General features: G+C 40.1%; 1 protein-coding gene across 1 annotated transcript in view; it reads right to left on the bottom strand.

The window, feature by feature from the left end:
- Positions 1 to 1,597: 1,597 nt before the first annotated feature.
- UGGT1 (UDP-glucose glycoprotein glucosyltransferase 1) overlaps positions 1,598 to 22,614 on the bottom strand; it is a 110,252-nt gene continuing 89,235 nt past the window's right edge. The window contains exons 32-41 of the mRNA XM_065931991.1: positions 21,869 to 21,953; positions 20,385 to 20,473; positions 19,826 to 19,930; positions 18,500 to 18,584; positions 17,297 to 17,479; positions 15,722 to 15,882; positions 14,436 to 14,550; positions 7,873 to 7,989; positions 7,279 to 7,447; positions 1,598 to 5,684 (exon numbers count right to left, since the gene is read on the bottom strand). Of these exons, the coding sequence (XP_065788063.1) occupies positions 5,659 to 5,684; positions 7,279 to 7,447; positions 7,873 to 7,989; positions 14,436 to 14,550; positions 15,722 to 15,882; positions 17,297 to 17,479; positions 18,500 to 18,584; positions 19,826 to 19,930; positions 20,385 to 20,473; positions 21,869 to 21,953 (1,135 nt within the window). The 3' untranslated portion in view covers positions 1,598 to 5,658. The remainder of the gene's footprint in view (positions 5,685 to 7,278; positions 7,448 to 7,872; positions 7,990 to 14,435; positions 14,551 to 15,721; positions 15,883 to 17,296; positions 17,480 to 18,499; positions 18,585 to 19,825; positions 19,931 to 20,384; positions 20,474 to 21,868; positions 21,954 to 22,614) is intronic.

Raw genomic sequence — 22,614 nt, 5'->3', positions numbered from 1 at the left:
AGCAAGGTGACTCCTCCCCCAATTTGGAACCAGTCCATTGTTCCATGCCTGCTTTTAACTGTTGCTTCTTGACCTGCATACAGGTTTCTCAGGAGGTACGTAAGGTGGTCTGGTATTCCCATTTCTTATTTTCCAGTTTGCTGTAATCCACACAAAGCCTTTAGTGTAGTAAATGAAGCAGATGTCTTTCTGGAATTCTCTTGCTTTTTTTCTATGATCCAACAGATGTTCGCAATTTGATCTCTGGTTACTGCCGTTTCTAAATCCAGCTTGTCCATCTGGAAGGTCTCAGTTCACATACTGTTGAAGCCTAGCTTGAAGAATTTTGAGCATTACCTTGCTAGTGTGTGAAATGAGAGCAATTGTGTGGTAGTTTGAACATTCTTTGGCATTGCCCTTCTTTGGAATTGGAATGAAAACTGACCTCTTCCAGTCCTGTGGCCACTGCTGAGTTTTCCAAATTTGCTGGCATATTGAGTGCAGCACTTCCACAGCATCATCTTTTAGGATTTGTGATTCCATGGACTGTAGCATGCCAGGCTTCCCCGTCCTTCACTATTTCCCAGAGTTTGCTGAAGTTCACGTCCACTGAGTTGGTGATGCCATCCAACCATCACATCCTCTGTCATCCCTTTTCCTCCTGCCTTCAATCTTTCCCAACATCAGGCTCTTTCACCTGGTGAGACACAAATGCCAAATGTTTTCCCCCCAGTACCAGACTCCTGTAAGGCAAATTCAAATCTCTGTGGCTCCCTCCTTTCTGGGATTTTCGCCCTTTGAAAATCTACCAAGATATATGTTTGCCTACTTGTACCTTCACATGCTATATACATTAGTAATATTTTTTACAAGAAAAACGTGATTTCATGTTGGCACCCAGTTTAAAACCCCTCAGGGGATTTCTGATGGCCCCAGAGCAACTCAGATCACCCCTCCAGCACCTCTCTTCTGACCATGACACCAGCCACAGAGGTTCACACGTTGACTCCCTAAATGCGATGATACCAGCTCTCACTCCTCCCTGTATCCCCACCTCCCTCCTTCTACATGGATACCACTGCTGGTTCCTCAAGCTTCAGTTTAAGGACCATCTCCTTGTCGAGGCTTTTCCCGGCCACCAAATCCCTCCTCCACCTTAGGTGCTCTTTACTGTGTTCTCACAGTCACAAGGGCCCCTCCCCAGCCTACACCTCTGCAACAGCTCTCGTTACACCAGTGTGCAGTGCCCAGTGAGCACCTGAAAAGAGGGGGCTGTATCTTCAACGTTAAACCCAGCCCCAGAGTAGTTCTGAGAATTTCCAAAATGAACAAAGTCCCTGACATCCTACCTGTTATGGTTAGTGCTTCTGGGCAGCTTGCCTGCCAGATCCTGCCTGAGGCAGTTCCCCGAAGTTGGGGACCTAGAAAAGGCCTAAATGCGCTCCTGATAACCTAAAGAATCAGCTGCATCTGGACCCAGCTCTTCACTAGACAAGATGTTCAGGTAAAGTTCTTCCTCCTGTCCAGGCCTGCTGCTTGTGTCAGATGAAGGGGTGGAACTTCGAGCTCTAACCATCTACTCTTCCTAGACAGAAAAACTGAATGACAGACCAGGCGGTTTTAAAGAAGAGAAGGAAAAGTTTACTGTGTTGACCTTATTTTCATTACAGTACCAGAAATTCATTCTCAATTCATTTCAGGCGCAGAGGGCTCTGCAGACATTCAGTGCCCCAGTGCTTGTTCCAAAGCAAGGGGCAGCACCCAAACCTATGGTGCATTTCATAGAACATGATTACAATAAAATAGAAGAGTTACAAAGGGTTTTTTTTAAGTACATAGTTTCTTTAAAAATTCCTAATATTTTTGTTTTTCCATGTTTACCTTATTATTACCAAAAACAAGTGACTGGAAAACATTGTACTTGATATTCTTATCTCAAACTGTTGACCTTAGGTTAATGTACTTTGCTATTTTCATTTTAAAGAGGAAGGATACCCATTTCTCTGAGGAAATCTAAAAGGTGACAAGTAAGGCGATGGATAAATTACAGGTGGGATGAAGGCTCTGCTTCATACCCTAACTCATGTCCTACTTAAACCTGCCACATTTGGCCTCTGTGCTGTGAGGTCACTGGAAAAGGCTCAGGAGATGGCCTTACTTCTGGACTACCTCTGAAGCTGATTTCCTGATTTGTTTTTAAAAAATTGTCAGCACTCATGACACCCTGACGGGGAGAGATCCTCCAGTCAGTGCACTGACTCATCGCCACCCAAAAGTCATTTCTGCATTAGATTGAGAGATCAAAGACTAAATAATAAAAGAGGAACTGGTATCCTCCAGATACTCTGAAACAGCAATGACAACCTGAGTTAATGATGTCTACATTTGGTGAACTCTGTCAGGTTAGATCTTTCCTCACTATATCAAGACTGAGAAAATAGGAATTTAAATTAAAAAGCTTATCCCACCAGACTAGATACTTAACAGCAATATTCAAGTTGATTAACCCACAAAAATGTCCCCATAAAATCAAATATTTAAAAAACTAATTATTAAAATTACACAATGGAATATATATTTAAATAACTTTGCACATAATGCACCCTCCATTTGTTGTTACCAAGAAAAATTTTCCATTACATATCTTTACCAAAACTTTAATATTTCCATGAAATTTGATACTACAGTACTAACATCATTTTATTCTGAAAAACACACTAGATGTTCCCTTGGAACTCTTGCATTGAATCACTTCTTTTAACCATTTAACCAATTGTAGGGGGGAAAAAACTGCTTTCAAGTACCTAAATTTACTCACGAGGCAGGTGTGGGGGAAGAGGAATCGTACTTGTTGTGAGGGTGGTGTCTGGCTGGCTCCATGTCACAGTGTCAGTATGATGTAATTCCCAGCCAAAGGAAATAGGTTTTCCTTCTTCCCAGTCTCTTCTGGAAACTGCACTGTTGTCCCTAGCCATCAGGGACTCTGCAACCAGATAATCATTGTTTATTCCATCAGAATCTTAAGAAGGTTTGTAATAGGAAGTCGTGAGGACAGCAGAGGAAACTAAGCTCCATTCTTAGAACTGTTTCTTAATGTTTATAAAACCTTTGCTCTCCCCAGAGAGCTGAGTTCACAAAATACATGGGCTTACCAGATGCGTGTGCACTCTAAAATGCCATTGAGAGAGATTCCACACTTTATCAATTGTATGGAAAAATAACACACCATCATTCTCAATGTGCTACAGATAGAGGACCATTTTAAAACAAAACACAGGCATGCCCCAACAGCAGATTGTTACACACATTTTGACCTCAATCAATATCACTGTTCACAGAACATAAGAAGTCACACCGTTGCATTTCATTCTGACATGTCATGTTATTTCGTATCACTCTGGCACTGATCAAGACAAGTTTTCTATTATGGCATGATGAAAGAAAAAAAATCATTACATATACATGATGGTTAAAAACAACACCCTGTGAACAGTTTCCAGAAGCTTCGACTTTTCAGTGAAATCAATTCATGTTTCTTAGGGAAAAAACCTACCAATCTTTTCAGTCACAATTTGCTTTCATACAGTAGAAACAGCAGACAAAGCTGACCAAGACCAAATTTTAATGGCAGCATCATTTCCTAGGGTGCTAGAGATTCGTTTTGGAAGATCTTATGCCACATGAACCAAGAATTCCTGGCATGAGGAGGAGGGTCTGAGGCCATCTCAGAAGCAAGCTGGGTCTTGCATATTTAGATTCAACTATTAAGACGACTTAAATCCAGGGTGGTAAGGGGCAATGAAAATACACACTGCAGAGAATAGATTTCACACTGCACCTTCCTCATACAGAATACGCATGAGAGACCAGGCAAAAAAGATGTGGAAAGGTGCCCTGTTCCATGTCCCAAGGGAACCAGCATTTAGAAGGCATATCCCAGTGACTTTACTTATTTCCTGCTCAATATCCCAGAAAATAAACTGGAAAAAAGCACAACTGTGCCCACGGTTTATAGACACAAGTAGTGGCGGTAGCAGCTTCTCTGAAGGCTTAATTAAACCACAGACGAAGCTGAGCAAATGTCTTTCATCCTCATTGATTCTGTCCCTTTAGCTGCTACTACTAGTAGAGGAGCGGTGTTGGTGGGGGGGGGGGGGGATCACATTACCGCCTTTGTCAACAATAACTCTAAGGGACCTTTTTAATCTTGGATCAATTTATCTACAAGTCCCTCCTCCCCAGTTTTTACAAAAGCAAACTCAAAAGCTCCTTTAGACTTACAGACTCCTGAACTAATCCTTGCATGTGAATATGGAAAAAATTAATTACTTGATATTTGTCCTAAGACACTGGAAGGAGGCACAGTCCACGGAGTGCTCTGCTGCTGTAGCCTGCAGCCTGGGGAGATGTTGGACCTGCAGTCGCACACAACCGGAAGACTCCTCTGGGCGCCTCCCAGCACTGCCCACCCAGCAGGAAAGGCTGCTGGGGAAGGGCTGTTCTGGGTTGCTAAAGACACAAAAAGCCATGACTCATGAGTCCAACTTGCTTCAAGAAGCAACTCTGTAGAGTCAGAACGGGGGGAACGCTGGCAATGTCTGCCAGTTTAAACTAAAAGAACTACAGAACAGTGTATAGAAAAACATGAATTACACAATCAAAATCTCTCCTGGTCTCAGATCTGGGAGTCTTTTGGAGAGAAAAGACAAAGCCAACTTCCCCTGGGTCTGAGAGACAAAAATTCTGCAGAGAAGCAGCGGGTAAATGATGTGGTGACCTTCCTGAGGGAGTTCTCAACCCCTCAAGGTGGATCACGAGCGGGGCTTACTATGACTGTATCCAGTAAGGAAATAACAGACTTCTTTTAAGAAAGTGGGAAGAGAAAGCAAAGACTTTTGCAAATACAAAAATTGCTTACAAAACAATTACTTAAAAAGTTCACTGGGGCTGGGTGCAGAATAAGAATAATGTCTTCATTTCATATTAGTCACAATGGTTCTGACGGTTTATTAAACCGAAAGGCCAATTTCTCGTTTTCCTCATGACCCCACCCCCAACACTCCAGAGCCCTCCTACCGCCGGTATTTTCCCGACCCTCACCCAAATCCACCCCCATCCTCTCCCCAAATTAATTTGCCCCGAGCTTAGCCTGAAAACACATGATTGTTCGTTGGGTTTCAATTTAACAATGAACCTGATGCTGGGGAAGGGGCACAGAGCCCACCGGCGCAAACCCGGTGATGCTCGGACAGGCGCCGCCGCCCCATCCACTATCCGCCCAGACGGGTGGCCCCGGTTGCAGACGGAGCTCTGCTGCGCCTGCCCGCGGACTGAGGTAAGGAAGGGCATGGCGGCTCCAGTTAGTGGCCTCGTGTGACACTGCAGCACATGTGGGCTTGTTCTTCTTCCAGTTGCTTTTGCCATCTTCTCTTCTGGTGAGAGGCCTGCTCTTCATAGAGTCCCCCAGAGATCAGTTGCTTGTCTTGCTCTGAGGTTGGAATCTAGTAGCGAGCCTTAACCCCAGAGATCCAGAGCTGCCAGCCCACGGGAGTCAGGATGAAAGGGCAGCACTCCTGCCCAGTCGGTTCATCAGCAGTTGTATAGACAGATTGGAAAAAACTAGCATTTAATAGAAAAAGTGTTTTTCAAATGGTGTGATTTCCTATCCTCCTCTGGAGATCATAATTCCTCATGGGTCTGAGGTCCTATGGAAAAGGATAGCAAGTGGAGAAAAAATGGATCACTGTCAAGTTATAAAGTACAGACTGGGCATTTTCTGCTACTGAAAGCTATTATTTGTGCTCCACCTTCACTGTATCTCTCTTTTTTACTTTTTAGGAGCTTTGGGTTAGTGTGTTTGTGTCATATTTTGAAAGCAAAAACAAAAAAGACATTTTTATTTTCAAGAACACTGAAACTAACTGTATACACCTACTCCCTCTAAATTGTTTTCACAAGCGCAGTATTTACTTCTAGTAAAAATGCACATATATTTAGTCAGGATTCTTCTTTTTTCACTTAATAACGTATAAATTTTCCTCTGTAGCAGTGTAATTTACCATTTTCTAGTCTTGGGTGTTTAAACTATTTTCCAACGCCTTAAAAAAAAAGATAGTAAAATAAATTTCTCCATGTATATATAACTTCTTTATTGTATTCAATTATTTCTTCCAAGGTAAATTCGCAAGAAAGAGGAATTGTTGAGGATATAAAATTTTAATGAATCCTGATGACTGATTTACTGCCTTTTAACAAGGATTTTTCTAAAGCACACAGCTTCAACAAGATTCACCCAGAAGGGTTTCACCACCATCTTCCCCAACAAATGGCATAATCACCAAAGGTTAAAGTGTTAGTTGCTCAGTCATGTCCAACTCTGTGTGCCCCTATGGTCTGCAGCCTGCCAGGTTCCTCTGTTCCTGGAATTCTCCAGGCAAGAACGGTGGAGTGGATAGCCATGCCCTTCTCCAGGTTATCTTCCTGAACCAGGGATCAAACCTGGGTCTCCTACATTGCAGGTAGATTTTTTACCATCTGAGCCACCAGAGAAACCCGGCATTACCACTACGTACACTCTTTTCTATGTAGTAATAGTAATGCTAGAGTCCTTTGATTACCGTTTCTTCAAATTCCTTTATTATTTGTGCTTTTGTCTTATTTAAACAGTATGCCTGCATTCTTTACCCATTTATTTATGAAAATCCTTAGGTTTTACTGATGAATTTAATTATTTTTATGGTGAATATCCAACATTTCAGGTGTGATTTTAATATCATGGCATAGTCTTCAGGATGTTTAGGTGAATCACTCAAGATCCATTTCTATAATTGCTTTTTTAGAAATAGTTTTGAGCTGAATAAATTAAAATCCAGAGTGAAGCTTATTAAAGGTTTATATAAAGTCACTTTTTGTATTCTAACAATTTTTTTGGACTGGCTACCACTCAAAATGTACACATAGTAGAGAAACCAGTGTATGTCATGTATCACAAAACTCATAAACCTAAACAATAATAATCACAAAGCACTCTTCAAAAAAAGAAAGGAAGCAAAAGAAGGGAGGGAGGGAGGAAGAGAGGAAGAAGGATGGGAGAAAGAAAAAGAAAAAAAGGCAGCAATTACATTAATAAATACTGTCTAGAAGCCCAACTGAATAAACAAAGTGAAAAATATAGACTACCAGATGTCACGATGGGAAGACTGAATAACTGATTCTTCTTGTTCTGACAAGATTCTGTTTCTGTAACAGAAATCAGACAGACCAGGAAGTACCTACCTAAAGCCAAAGACCTGTACATACCTTCTCGGCTTGCCTCCTTTGCTGTCTTGTCTCCATACAGTGCTCCCATTTCCTTCTCCTCCTGAAAGCGGTGCTGTAGCTGTTTGATCTCCTGATCATAGTCCTGCCACTCTGGGACAATTCGAACAGCGGCCTCCAGCTTGGGCTCTTTGGTCATTGGATTATTACACTGTGAAAATCAAAATAACATACTTCAGCCAAGTTAAAGGAAGGGTATGTTATATAGCATTCGGAGGTGTTTCTATTCTTGGGTTATAGGTCCTAACTGGACAAAAGGAACAATGATATGAGAAGCAATGTGGTAGGGGCTGCACAAAGCTTCTACAAAGAAGTCGTGGAGCGCTACTGGAAGGCAGAAAGAGAAAGTCCGTTTGGAAAAACTACAAGGCACAGAGTGATCTGGAAGACAAATGGTAACTTCACGGATTCTAAATAGTGAAAACAGCCCCATCAGACAATAGAGGATTTGCCTTCCTGCTGAGGTTACTGTAAGAAGGCCTGCAACCCCTGAATTACACAATTACAGAGAAAGACCAAATTATCTAGTTATACATCAGACTGGACTGAATGCAGAAACAGCCACAGACAACTTACCAAATCAATTGTTTTTGCCCTTTTCTTAGAGGCATCATCACACCACGTTTCACACCAAAGCCATTCTTGAGGGAGTGATTTAATTGGCACCTGATGGATCATGTTATTGGGCAAATCCTATTTAGTAGAGAAGATAAAACACAAGAATCTGAAATTCTCAGGGAATAAACAACAAGGTCCTACTATAGAGCACAGGGAACTATATTCAATATCCTATTATAAAACATAATGGAAATACATGAATAAGAACATATATCTGAATCACTTTGCTGTATAGCAGAAATTAACACAACATTGTAAATCAACTATGCTTCAATAAAATACAAAACAGAATATTTAGAACTAAAGTGCTAGGGGAAATTTAAATAAATGAACAGCAAATTAGCTGCCCATCACATCTCACATGCCAATCACAAAATTTTAAAACAGAAAGAGTCCTTAGCTAAAACTCTAAAGCACCTACAGTATTTATTTATGGCATTTTTAAAAACCAAAGTTTACATGATCCATAAAACACCTATCCATAAGAAGCACCTGAAAAACTTTAGGCTAAAACTCACAAATAGTCTGCTTTCTTCTTGGAAGGAAAGCTATGAAAAACCTAGACAGCAAATTAAAAAGCAGAGACAGTGCTTTGCTGACAAAGAACCATATACATAGTTAAAGCTATGGTTTTTCCAGTAGTCATGTATGGATGTGAGAATTGGACCATAAGGCTGAGCGTTGAAGAACTGATCCTTTCAAATTGTGGTACTGTAAAAGACACTATGGACAGAGGTTAGTAACATTGTACAGGAGACAGGGATCAAGACCATCCCCATGGAAAAGAAGTGCAAAAATGCAAAATGGTTGTCTGAGGAGGCCTTACAAATAGCTGTGAAAAGAAGAGAAGTGAAAAGCAAGGGAGAAAGGGAAAGATATTCCCATTTGAATGCAGAGTTCCAAGAATAGCAAGGAAAGATAAGAAAGCCTTCCTCAGCGATCAGTGCAAAGAAATAGAGGAAAACAACAGAATGGGAAAGTCTAGAGATCCCTTCAAGAAAATTAGAGATACCAAGAGAACATTTCATGCAAAGATGAGTTCGATAAAGGACAGAAAGGCTATGGACCTAACAGAAGCAGAAGATATTAAGAAGAGGTGGCAAGAATACACAGAAGAACTGTACAAAAAAGATCTTCATGACCCAGATAATCACAGTGGTGTGATCACTCACCTAGAGCCAGACATCCTGGAATGTGAAGTCAAGTGGGCCTCAGAAAGCATCACCACGAACAAAGCTAGTGGATGTGATGGAATTCCAGTTGAGCTATTTCAAATCCTGAAAGATGATGCTATGAAAGTGCTGCACTCAATATGCCAGCAAATTTGGAAAACTCAACAGTGGGCCACAGGACTGGAAAAGTTTTCATTCCAATCCCTACTAAAGGCAATCCCAAAGAATGCTCAAACTACCATACAATTGCACTTATCTCACATGCTAGAAAGTAATGCTCAAAATTCTCCAAGCCAGGCTTCAACAATACATGAACCATGAACTTCCAGATGTTCAAGCTGGATTTAGAAAAGGCAGAGGAACCACAGATCAAATTGCCAACATCCACTGGATCCTCGAAAAAGCAAGAGAGTTCCAGAAAAACATCTATTTCTGCTTTATTGACTATGCCAAAGCCTTCGACTGTGTGGATCACAATAAACTGGAAAATTCTGAAAGAGTTGGGAATACCAGACCACCTGACCTGCCTCTTGAGAAACCTGTATGCAGGCCAGGAAGCAACAGTTAGAACTGGACATAGAACAACAGACTGGTTCCAAACAGGAAAAGGAGTATGTCAAGTCTGTGTATTGTCACCCTGCTTATTTAACTTATATGCAGAGTACATCATGAAAACGCTGGGCTGGAAGAAGCATAAGCTGGAATCAAGACTGCCGGGAGAAATATCAGTAAACTCAGATATACAGATGATACCACCCTTATGGCAGAAAGTGAAGAGGGACTAAAAAGCCTCTTGATGAAAGTGAAAGAGGAGAGTGAAAAAGTTGGCTTAAAGCTTAACATTCAGAAAACTAAGATCATGGCATCTAGTCCCATCACTTCATGGGAAATAATGGGGAAACAGTGGGAACAGTGTCAGACTTTATTTTTTTGGGCTCCAAAATCACTGCAGATGGTGACTGCAGCCATGAAATTAAAAGACGCTTACTGCTTGGAAGGAAAGTTATGACCAAGCGAGACAGCATATTAAAAAGGAGAGACATTACTTTGCCAACAAAAGTCCGTCTGGTCAAGGTTATGGTTTTTCCAGTGGTCATGTATGGATGTGAGAGTTGGACTGTGAAGCCAAAAAATTGATGCTTTTGAACTGTGGTGTTGGAGAAGACTCTTGAGAGTCCCTTGGTCTGCAAAGAGATCCAACCAGTCCATCCTAAAGGAGATCAGTCGTGGGTGTTCATTGAAAGGACTGACGCTGAAGCTGTTCTCCAATACTTTGGCCACCTCACGTGAAGAGTTGACTCATTAGAAAAGACCCTGATGCTGGGAGGGATTGGAGGCAGGAGGAGAAGGGGACGACAGAGGATGAGATGGCTGGATGGCATCACTGACTCAACGGACATGAGTTTGAGTAAACTCTGGGAGTTGGTGATGGACAGGGCAGCGTGGCGTGTTGCGATTCATGGGGTCGCAAAGAGTCGGACATGGCTGAGCAACTGAACTGAACTGAACTGAACTGGAAAAACTCCTGAGGGTCCCTTGGACAGCAGGGAGATCAAACCAGTCAATCCTAAAGGAAGTCAACCCAGATTATTCATTGGAAGGACTGATGCTGAAGCTGAAGCTCCAATACTTTGGCCACCTGATGCAAAGAGCCAACTCATTAGAAAAGACCCTGACTCTGGGAAAGATTTAAAGGCAAAAGGAGAGGCAGATGGTAGTGGATGACATAATTAGATAGCACAACAGACATGAATTTGAGCAAACTCCAGGAGACAGTGAAGAACAGGGGAACCTGGCATGCTGCAGTTGACAGGGTCCCAGAGAGTTGGACATGACCTAGCAACCGAACAACAACAACAGATTTCCCTTCCTGAGGGCATTTCTAAGAAAAACAGCACTGCCTTCTAAAAGCCAATTAAGCACTGAATGTGGCTCTTGTATGCCAAAGTTTTGCTTAAAGGAAGTTCTAAATCCACCTTGTCAACTGAGGCTTGATCCCAAGTAGATGAAGCCCATGTGTTTTCTAGCCAACTGTACTCTATGTTTTGAAGCTTTTCTCTTAGGAAAACTTTTGAGTTTGACACATTAATAATAAAATGTTCTATTGTCCAAAGACACAAACAACCAATGTGACCCAATAACTTCCCCTCTGGGTATATATATACACGTAAGAACTGAAAGCAGGGACTCAAACAGATCCTTGCACACCAGTGTTCACAGAGGCATTATTTACAGCAGTCAAAAGATGGAAATAAGCCAAATGTCCACCGGCAGATGAATAGCCAAACAAAATGTAGTATGTACATACAGTGAAATATAACTTGATCTTAACAATGGATAAATGGAGTTAATAAGTTCTAAGACAATGCTACTCAAAATGTAGTAGGTGGACTTGGAGCACAGTTTGCTCAGAATGCAGAGTCTCAGGTCCAACCAAATACCTACTGAATCAGCTTGTGGAGGATGGGGGCCCAAAGATCAATGCTTTAGTAAGTTCTTCAGATGATTTTTTTTTTATTATGCTAAAATTTGAGAAGAACTGTTCTAATGTTTTTCCCTGTCCAGTAGCTGGGTAAACACTATTTAATATTAGCCTTTGCAAAGTCAGAAATGCATGCTGTTGCCTCTAGGCTAATCATTAAAAAATTATTTAAAACTGTATAGTTTAATAGAGGGAAACAGAATTATTAAAAACTCTCAATCATTTGGAAAGAAACTAAGGAAAAAAAAGCAACACAGGACACATGGTATAAGCAAGGGGACTGTGGAAAAGCAAACTTGTTGGTGATCACATTTACTACCAACAGGCTAATATTCAAATTAAACGGTGGTCACACCATCTGAAAAAACAAACCAATATAAGCTCTTTATAGGAAACAGAACTAAAACAAGGATTAAGAACTATGGAAAACAGAAGGATAAAAAAATATACCATGAAACACTAACTAAAAGGAAAACCAGTGTAGCTATACTAACATTAGATGAAGCACACTTCAAGCCCCTGCCCAAAAAGCATCAATAGAAATAATAAAAAGTTAATTTGTCATTAATATATATGACTTCTAACTTTTTAGGCAATGAACGATATAGCCTCTAAGTACATCAAGTAAAATGTGACAAAACTAAAGACAAGATTTCACATTATGGAAAGAGATTTTAACATAATTGTCTCAGTAACTAATAGAAAAACAAACAAAACACACATAATGTAACAGAAAAGAACAAACCCTGACTCTGTTGGATCTGTTTCTTTAAGTTCTGCTTTCTGTTGCTTTTGTTATCACTAGAGGATGCTTTCTAAATCACTAAAAGGATGCTTTCTATAGTAATAAGCATACATAATGGCCTGCCGCGGAGAACCCTGTCCCTCTACCTGAAAGTTAAACTCAAGGGGTTTTGTTCAGCTTAGAGAAACCTGTTGATCTTGTCCACCTGTGAATGGCTGCAGCAAAGAAGAAATTAATACATCCCGTCCCAGAGGTTGGCCAAACCAGGAGATATTTTGCAAGACTTACAGCCTCTTCACTTTACTTCCTCACCTCCTGCCTCTGTTTTATAAAAGAAACTAGCATCCAGACACCAATAAGATAGTACTCTAGGACTCTTGTCCACCATCTTCTAGGATACCCAGCTTTTCAAATAAAGTTGCTATTCCTTGATTCAACACCTCATCTCTCGATTTATTGCCTTGTCATGCAGCAAGCAGACTGTGCTTGGACTCAGTAACGGTAACATTATCACTAAACCTCACCTAATGGACATACAAAGAAAAGCATTACATCTAACATCTGCAAGGTATAAAACCAGATGAAATGTCTACCAAAATTGACCATATCTGGATCAAAAAGCAAAGCTCAACAAATTTTAAATGCCTAAAATCATACAGAATACTTTCTCAGACTAGAGCAACTGGGCTAGAACAAACAAACAAAAACAAAACCCCAGAAAATCCCCATGTATACAGTGAAAGAAACAAGAGCGGAATTAAAACATCTATTAATGAAGGCAGTAATGCAAGAACTGAGAAACATAAAAGATATATAGAAAACAAGAAATTGGCAGATGTAAATTCCACCTCACTAATGATTACATTAAATATAAACAGATTAAACTCTCTAATTGAAAGTCACATGGGATGCCAGCTCACATCTAATCAATTCGATTAACAAGTATTACTCAAAACACAGAGTATCAGGAATCCTTGCACTGCTGATGGGAGTATAAATCAGAACTACTTTGGAAACTGTTGGGAATTATCTAATAAAGATAAAGATCCACCAATCTGATGGTTCAGCAATTCAACTTGTAGTTGTCTATACAACTGAATTACATGTACATGTGCATCAACCAAGACATGTATAACTGATCCCAGCAGCATTTTCCATGGAAGACAACAATGGAAAACAATTCAAATTTACAATAAACAAAACACAGTACCATTTCATACAGCAACATGGATGAATCTCCTTAACATAATGTTAAGCAAAAGAAGTTAGACTCAAAAGAGTACACCATGTATAATCCCACTGAGACAGTCAGGGGAAAAAACAGGCAAAACCATTGTGTTTAAGGATACATATGTAAGTAGTTACTCAACACAGAAAAGTCATGGAATGATTACCACAAAAGTTAGGATGCTGTTGGAGAAGAGGGTGGCTTTTGGGTTGCTAAGAATGTTGAGTTTCCTAAACTGGGTGGCAGTACATGGGTGTGTGCTGTGTGGTACTTCATTGATGCATATGAATATGTATTTATATATTTTGTTTTGTACACTCTTATTTATGGGTGCTAAATATCATAGTAAAGGTTTAAAAATGTTTAAAGCAGACTTAAGCAAAACAAAGTATGTGAAACTATGTACCTAAAGCACAAACTACAATCTCACCTCTAAAAAATGATTAGCATTAGTAAATAGTGATTCAGCTAAACTTCTTAAAAAGACACCATGGTTTTTGATATAGAAAAAAGAGAAATAACAATACTATATCCTGTGCTGTGATAGTTCCTAAAGAAGAGAAGCAAACTGACCCTAGCAGGCAGAAAAACAAATTTATCAGCTTAGCCGGGCACAAAATGAAAAGATATCACAGCGCCCTCCTTCCATCTCCCTCCCCAAACCAACATCAGGCCTATCGCATTTTTTACCACTATGTTCTCTCTTAAGGGCAAATAAAAATCTCACACACACACACACACACACACACACACACACACTAAACACAAAATCCTTTCCATGAAGAAACAAAACACTATCCCAACAGAGAGGAATCAGAAGCAAATACTACTTCATTTTCTGATACACTGTACAGCCCTTACCAAAACTGTTAACCAAAACAAGTAGCCACTTACTTGATCAAGATTTGAGAGGCTGTTAGGATCCTGACTCAGACCTTGGTACTGTCCCCTGAGTCTGTCACCAGCTGCTATTTTCCTAAACTTCTTCAGATCCACGACATACAGTGCACTGGATAGAAAAAATCCACTTGTTATAACCACAGATTAGGGCTGAAAAAGTAACCCCACTGATTAATGGAACAGGTCACTAGGCTAACATTCTGGTTTCTTGTGGAAAAGGTAAGCTGAGGCTTTACAGTAGAGTTCACAGTCACTATGCACCACTTCAAAGGTGGCTAAGGAAGTGATTACAAAACCCATATTCTGGTACCACAAGCTCATTTTGTCAATGTTCCAAAAGAAATAATCTCTGACAAAAGAAGGTTTCTAGCAAATTTCAGCAGGTTTGATGATAAAAACTATAGTAATTGATAATCATTAGTCAAAGATATCCTTATGATATCTTAAATGTTACAGAGGAAAAAACCAACCAAGTGTTACAGGTCCTTTGGACCACGGGCATACAGTACAATACTTAAATCACCAACACCCCAACATTTATCTCTATCATGTTGCTTCCCACAGATTTCCCTACTCTCCAAATCACTTTTCCCAGAGAAGATAATATACAGAAACAACAGATGTACAACAAATACATACACTGTTTAGCCTAGGAGTTTTAGGAATTTATTCTATAGGTATATTTGAAATATACAAAATTGTGTGTTTAACTGGTGGCTCAATGGTAAAGAACCTGCCTGCCAATGCAGGAGAAGAGCGTTCGATCCCTGGGTTGGGAAGATCCACCAGAGAAGGAAATGGCAACCCACTCCAGTATTCTTGCCTGGGAAATCCCATGGACAGAGGAGCAGGCTACAGTCCATGGGGTCTCAAGAGTCAGACACAACTTAGTGACTAAACAACAACAAATAACATTGTATGTCGTAGCAAGACCACAATGATACATATACTGGAAGAATATGTTGATACAAAAAGGAAAAAAGTCTCTCTCTACATGTTGATGTAAGGTCTACTAGAAACATCAAGTTAAAAAAGCAAAGCACAAAACCGTAAATAAGGTAGGATATATTTTGTATAAAAAAAGAAGTCAGAGTTTTTTACCTAAGAATTAAAAAACTCTAGAAGGAGACACAGTAAGTAGACAGAATGGGGCGGCTTTTCACTATATATTTTTTATAGTTCTTATTTTTGAACCACATTAACATATTACCTACTCACAATTTTAAATATGCAAAATTAATTTTAAAGAAATGAAAATCAAATCATAACATTCTTAGTACCTGATATGGTATTTTCGCCCAGCTAAGTGACTGGCCCAGTACCCTGACTTCCAGAACCTGTAGCCATCCATCTCTCTGCGGCTGTCACAGAAAGGAGTGTAACCATAAGGAGCACCATCCAAATTGAAATCTCTTAACTCTTTCAAATCTGTTCGTACAATCTGAAGAAGAAAGGATCACAGTCACTCGTCTAACACCCATGCAGATAGCAGTTTACTAAAAATACTGAGGGCACAGCTCAGGGACTGATCAGTGGCACAGGCAGCAAACCCACTTCAGGCCTGGCTTCTTCTTGATTAGGCTGACTGCCCTCACTAGCACGTAAGATGATTAGCCTACTGCTCGGGGCATAGTACTCTAAGTATACAAAAAAAAAAAAAAGCGAAAGTGAAACAGATTTACACTGTGTGGCCTCTCTGTGACCCAGTTTCTGGGTCTAAAATGGAGCTGTCACAGGCTTGTTGGGAGGATCACATGAACTCGTGTATGGACAGATGGGGAATGATGCCTGGCACACAGTAAGTGCTCGGGATGAAACGTGATTGCAGAACTAGGAAAGCAGGCTTCATGCTGAGCCACTTGTGATATAAATGAGCCAGGTGGGGCAGAATTCCCAAGACTTGGATGATTTTTGTCCAAATGACTTCTGCACACATGACATCACTTCCACTCAGATGAGAAACTCAGGTTTTAGATAGTTCAGGGTAAGGGTAAAGGCTGTAGGGCAGAAGTATATTTACACTTTTTGAGTGTGTATGCTCTAAAATTCGTGCGTTTCTTTTAATTAGGTCAGCTGTATTCCTGATAGCAGGAAGACCATCTGAAGAGTTCCGCATGGTAAAGGCCAGGCACCAACCCCCTCTCTTACCCACGTCAATAACTCCTAGCTTTGGGGCAAATGACTGCAGATGACAGCAAGCAGTGTTATGTTAGACCAGCAAATTTTTCAATTTTAGTTTGTATATTAAATGTGTTAAATTTAAGATACAAAACTACATAAATGACATAATCATAACTACTTAAAAGAGGCACAGGAGAAAAGATGAAAGGATACACTGAACGCAAATTTTAAAAGTGATCACATCTGGTGATACCTTTCCATATATTCTTTTTTTTTCTTTTTAATTGAAGGATAATTGCTTTACAGTACTGCATCGGTTTCTACCAAACACCAACATCAGCCATAGGTTTACCCATGTCCCCTCCCACTTGAACATCCCTCCACCTCCCTCCCCATCCCAACCCTCTAAGTTATCATCCAGCCCCAGTTTGAGTTTCCTGAGGCATACAGCAAATTCCCACTGGCTATCTACTTTACATATGGTAATGTGTGTTTCCATGTTACTCTCTCCACACACCCCACCCTCTCCTTCTTCCCCCCTGCCCAGCCATGTTCATAAGTCTGTTCTCAATGTCTGTGTCTCCATTGCTGTTCTGCAAATAGATTCATTTATTCTAAATAATGTAAAATAAGTGTGTATCTTTCCACAGTTGGAAAGATAAAATCATTTAAAAAGGAAAAGGAAGTCTAATGCCTTTAATTTGCACTGCTGAAACCCAGCCTTGAGAGCTCACCTGGTCTGCATCCACAAACAGGAACTTGTCAACAACCAGCGGGAACAGCACATCCAGGAAGAGGATCTTGTAACCCCAGATGATACGCTGCTTCTCCGTCTGCTGGTGAAGCCACCGGGGCCACTTGTACTGAACAAGCTCGTACTGAAAATTGTATTTGTCTGCCATATAAGGTATAAACTCCTATTTGCAGACACAGGGAACAACAATCACTTACTTTGACTAAGAAAAACAAGTCAGTCAACAAACCACAATTATGGCACAAGTAAAACACATTTACTGTACCAGCAGTCTAATGAAGAAATGTGACCCTGACTAACTTGTGACTACATAAAGAATACATATAAACTTTTGTCAAATCTCCATTTTTTATGATTTCTAACCACACATGAGATGACCAGAATTCTTTAAGTGAAGGCTTTTATATAACTAATTTATGTGTGTGTATGTTTAAGGGAAATGGACTTTGTCTTAACTTGATTTCAGTAAAACATTTTTTTGAGCTTGATTTTAAGCCTTTCTCACCACTAAGTCTAATCCAGGGAATGACATGGCAAACCCAAATACTCTGAACAAGTTTGTTGCCATCAAGTCTTTCGATTCTAAATATAAGTACCTTAGGGGACCAGAAGTGAATTATTTATCTAGAGGAGATATTACTGAATATATTAAAAGTTGCTTAGTAAATTCTACAGAACAACATAGAAAAAGATGCAAATAAATCAATTTGGATGACAAATAGTGATAAAAACAAAGCAGAAAACTTTCTAAACTTCCCATGTGTGTTTTTGCTTTGCACAGATGATACATAACTTCCACAGATCACTGGGTACAGTTGTTCAAAACAGAACAAACCATCCTTCTCATTGGAATCAGTAATGTGCTTTCTCATTAAATGAGGACACTCATGCTTGAAGAGACATGTTACTTCATCAAAACAGAAAAAACAGACTCTCCTCTTATGTTATCCAAGCTTCAACCAAGTTGTAATTCTGTGTTTGGTTTTATAACAACTATTCCCCCCCAAACAGACAGGGGGAAGAATAATCAACATAGAATTATGCAGGTGAATTACAGTCAGTAACCTAATAAAAGGAAAAAAATTTTAAATACACAGATAAAGTAGAAGTAGTAAACAGTATATTGCACTGCATGTATCTCCTTAATAAGCATGTTTTCCTTTTCAAAGCCTAAGGAACAAACCTTAAATGTGGGGGACAAATAATTCTTCAAGAACCAGAATTTCACAGGAGTCTTGGTATTCTTCAGTACTGATAGCATCATTATGCTGTCAAACAAAAGCAAGCAATAATAACAATCAGTCAAGCCTTTTTAATCTCAACAAAATCAAGTAAAGTCAATCACTAGACTCAGTGTTCTTTATGGCAGAGCTAAACTTATGGCTCAGTTAGGCAAAGAGAGACCCTGACTAGTGGAAAATGGAAACTTGCACTTATTCACTTTATAGAGTCATCTCTGGATGAGAAAGAAGTACTTATTACCTATAAAAATATACCAGACTGATAGAGGCATGTGTTCTAATTACGTGACACCTTAAAATAAACTCCTTTATGAACTGACACATTAATTACGGCACAGATGAATCATGGAGATTGTGTTTAACAACTACATCACTCTAAGAAGGAAGTCGGTGAAGCCTACTGCCTCTCCCAGCCTACATCGGGGAGCTCAGCCAGGGAGCAGAGTAGGCAGAGGGAAGGGGATGGCAAATGATCACAGCTTTGGGATTCCCTACTTGGAAAACAAACAGAAACAAATTTTGAGTCAAAGAATTTAATTAAATTCAGTGGTTATTAACATCTGACACTACAATTCTAGGTCAGATATTATTTCTTGGGAATATGACAGCTAAACATGAGTAAAATGACATCTTGACTATTTGCTATACTAGATTTGTAGTGGAAAATTAAAAGTAAAAAAGAACCTTGGCATTAGGAAAGTCACTGTCAGGCAAAGGTGCATATTCATAGCCAAGCCCTCCCGACCACTGACACAAGGCGCCCCTGAGGGCTTCTCCGCTGGTGACTGCCGCATTCACCAGCCAAGCCTGTGCCTCCCCTCAACTTTGGCTATGTGACTTCAGCCGAGTCCCGCCACCTTCCAAGTCTCAGCCTGTCTATAAAACACAACTAAGATCCCTCCCGGCTCTGAAATCCTACAAATCATCAGAAGGCAGGTCCATGACCCTATTCTACCTCTATTCTCTATCCTCAGGCAATGCTTGGTGGACAATGAAAAACCACTCTTTATAATGTGCACACAGTAGTTTTAAAGGTTTGTAACCTTATAATAGCTACACAGATTCATTTACTATATATTATATAGTCCATTTCATGAGGTTGGCCAAATCAAAACAAATGTTAAGTATATACAATCATCTATACACAATCCTCAGAGTGCCTCAAATACAAAGAAGTGTAATGGGCAGAGTCTCATAAAACATTTGCTCCCTAAAGAACAGCATGACAAATTCATGCATATATAGTGAAATAACCAAACATGACTAACCGAAGAAATCTTTCATAGAGATGACCAGATGCAACAGAGAAAATATTAATTATGTCATCTTTGTTTTGTTTCACTTCTTCAGTCTTCTGTCCTCCTGTAAAGCCCCTATAATAAGGAAGATAAAAACAAGAATACTTGAAATGCTGGTACAGACATGTTGCCCTTTAAGGGGAGGGGAAGGAGATTGTGCCTCCCACCAGGACAAAGAGAGGGAGGCTGCCCATAGGGCCTTGTGGAGCTTCAGAAGACTGGACTAGTTCACTAGAATGCAAAACAAACGATGGAAAGTTAACTGAGCAATTACCACTCAACTCTCCAAACAGCAGGAAAAATCCAACAGGAGTTAGGAAGTCAGGCACAGAAGTAACTCCACTATGAGGGGACAGTAACCTCTTTCAATTACTCAGTGGGAAACATCCATCTATTCTACACACAAGTGGATGCAAAGAGCAGAATCTGAAAAGCCCAGACAGGATTACTATATTCAAAAGAAGGGAGGGATGGCATTTATATCTCAGTTTTTCCTTAAAAACATCACTTCTTTCTGATGCCAATTTACCATTTGAAGGAGTCCCAAAATCCAGATTCATTCTCATTAGTCCCATCGCTCAGCAAGTCCTCATTCACCATGTCTGCCTTCTTCTGAACCTGCAATCAGTCACATGTGATGAATCTCACTCTCCCTACTGGGTTGAGGAGGCACTGAACTGATCTTCACGGGATGCTCACTGAATACTGACAACACTAGAGAGTGAATTCTCCTGCGAGTAGATATAACATACTCTGAGTCCAGACACATTCAACAGAACATGAATGTTGAATTCTGTTCAATGTGCCCAGACACATTCAACAGAACTATGCTCATCATACCACATTAAAATCTTAATGAGAAAATAAAATGAAATCTTAATGAGGAGATAGCAACCTCTTGTAACTAGACAATAACTGTCTCTAGTTTGAAAAACTGGCAGAAAACCTTACAGTTTAAGTAAAAACAGAAATGCAGTTCACCAAACTAACTCTAGTTCTAGGCAAAGAGTACAGTGCGCACACGCTCCAGCTGCCAGGAAGGAGTCATCTCACATGACAGCCTTGCTTTAGGACTGACTAATACAAAGAGGGGTTAAAACTTCTCGAGAGCATAGGGATAATTTTTCTGCTCAACCATGTGTGGCCTGCTTTAGATTTTAGAGTATAATGACTGTCTCATAATATTTTTTATTTGAATATAATGCACTAGGAATTTCAAAGTTCTAAGAACAGAAAGCCAAACTGACAAGAAATTAAATAAGGCTACCACCATTTATTATTGTTGCTGAAATTCTCATTGACATTCTTCCCAGTTTTCAAAAAATAATGTGAACTGTGACTATACAAACAAAGCAGTGTCTATGAAAACATTTCATGTGAAATGAGACTTGCACTGTTCAATGAGATAACCCAAAAGGTGCAACCTCTCAGCTGAAGAAAGCCACAAACTTGTATTTACAAAATATGCTTTGCATTCCAAGCCACATTTCTGTAAGGCTGTAGTAAAATCTCAAAGGTGAGTTAGTCTTGGGTGGGTTTCTTTCCTTTCTCTTCAGCTTTCCTGAGACATAACTGACAAGTAACACTGCATAAATTTAAAGTGCAGGACATGCGGACCTGGGACAGGTCTATACTGTGAAATGATCGGGCTTCCCTAGTGGCTCAGTTGATAAAGAATCTGCCTGCAATGCTGGAGACTCAGGTTCGGTCCTCGGGTTGGGAAGATCCCCTGGAGGAAATGGCAACCCACTACAGTACTCTTGCCTGGAGAATTCCATGGACAGTGGAATGGGACAGGCTGCAGTCCATGGAATCACAAAGAATAGGACATAACTGTGCGACTAACAGCATAATAACAGCATTTTTTTTTCCTGGAGTTAACACATCCCATCACCTCATACAGTTTGGGACTGGTTTAAAGATACATATTTTTATATAACACCTACTAAAGACCAAGTTACTGCTGCTTTTATCAACTATAATAGAGCAGCTGCGTTAATGTACCAAACTCACCTTCACTTTAATAATTTTGCTCTTGAAGTTGTTGAGGACAACAACAACTTCATCAGCATCAGGTGGAGAATCTGTACCGTCGTGACTTAGAAAAGAAGAAAGGAAGGCAGGTGTCACAAATCATAATTCTCAAGTTGCAGTATATGGACTTACATCAACCTACATTTTTCCACTTCCACTTCCACTATCTTCATCATAAAGGAGTTTTTTCTGAGCAAATTATTTTCTCACAAACTGCAGAAAACCCCTCCAAGCAACACAGAGGCACTTGTCAAAATCTCTGCCCTTACATGTTGAATATGCCAACTGGTCACAGCCCGAACTTCCTTCTTGAGCCCCTCATTGAATGACCTTCCATACACTAAGAGGCTCTCAGTGCTGGCAAGAATATGATGGCAACCCACTCCAATACTCTTGCCTAGGAAATTCCATGGACGCATGGGCCTGGCAGACTACAGTCCACTGGGTCACAAAGAGTCGGACATGACTGAGTGCACACGCACACATTACTTTACGCATTGCAAGACACAGCTCTACTTCAGAGTTTTGTAAAGGCTTCGACTCTGTCCTTCCTGGAGGCACAGAGCCAAGTCCAGGCCATGTACTCTATCTAGCGTCCATACTCTGCAGGAAGAACTAAAGCAAACTCTGTTTGCAAGCAGACAGAGCAGAGGAAGAAAATTTAAATAGAGTATTTCCTTCCTAATCAATGATAATATCTAAAATTTCCAGTCACCAATTTTTAA

Source organism: Muntiacus reevesi, chromosome 3 (assembly GCF_963930625.1).
Source record: "Muntiacus reevesi chromosome 3, mMunRee1.1, whole genome shotgun sequence".
Taxonomy (NCBI): Eukaryota; Metazoa; Chordata; class Mammalia; order Artiodactyla; family Cervidae; genus Muntiacus; species Muntiacus reevesi.
The sequence above is the reverse complement of the archived record's forward strand: the minus strand, read 5'-3'. Positions and strand labels throughout refer to the sequence as shown.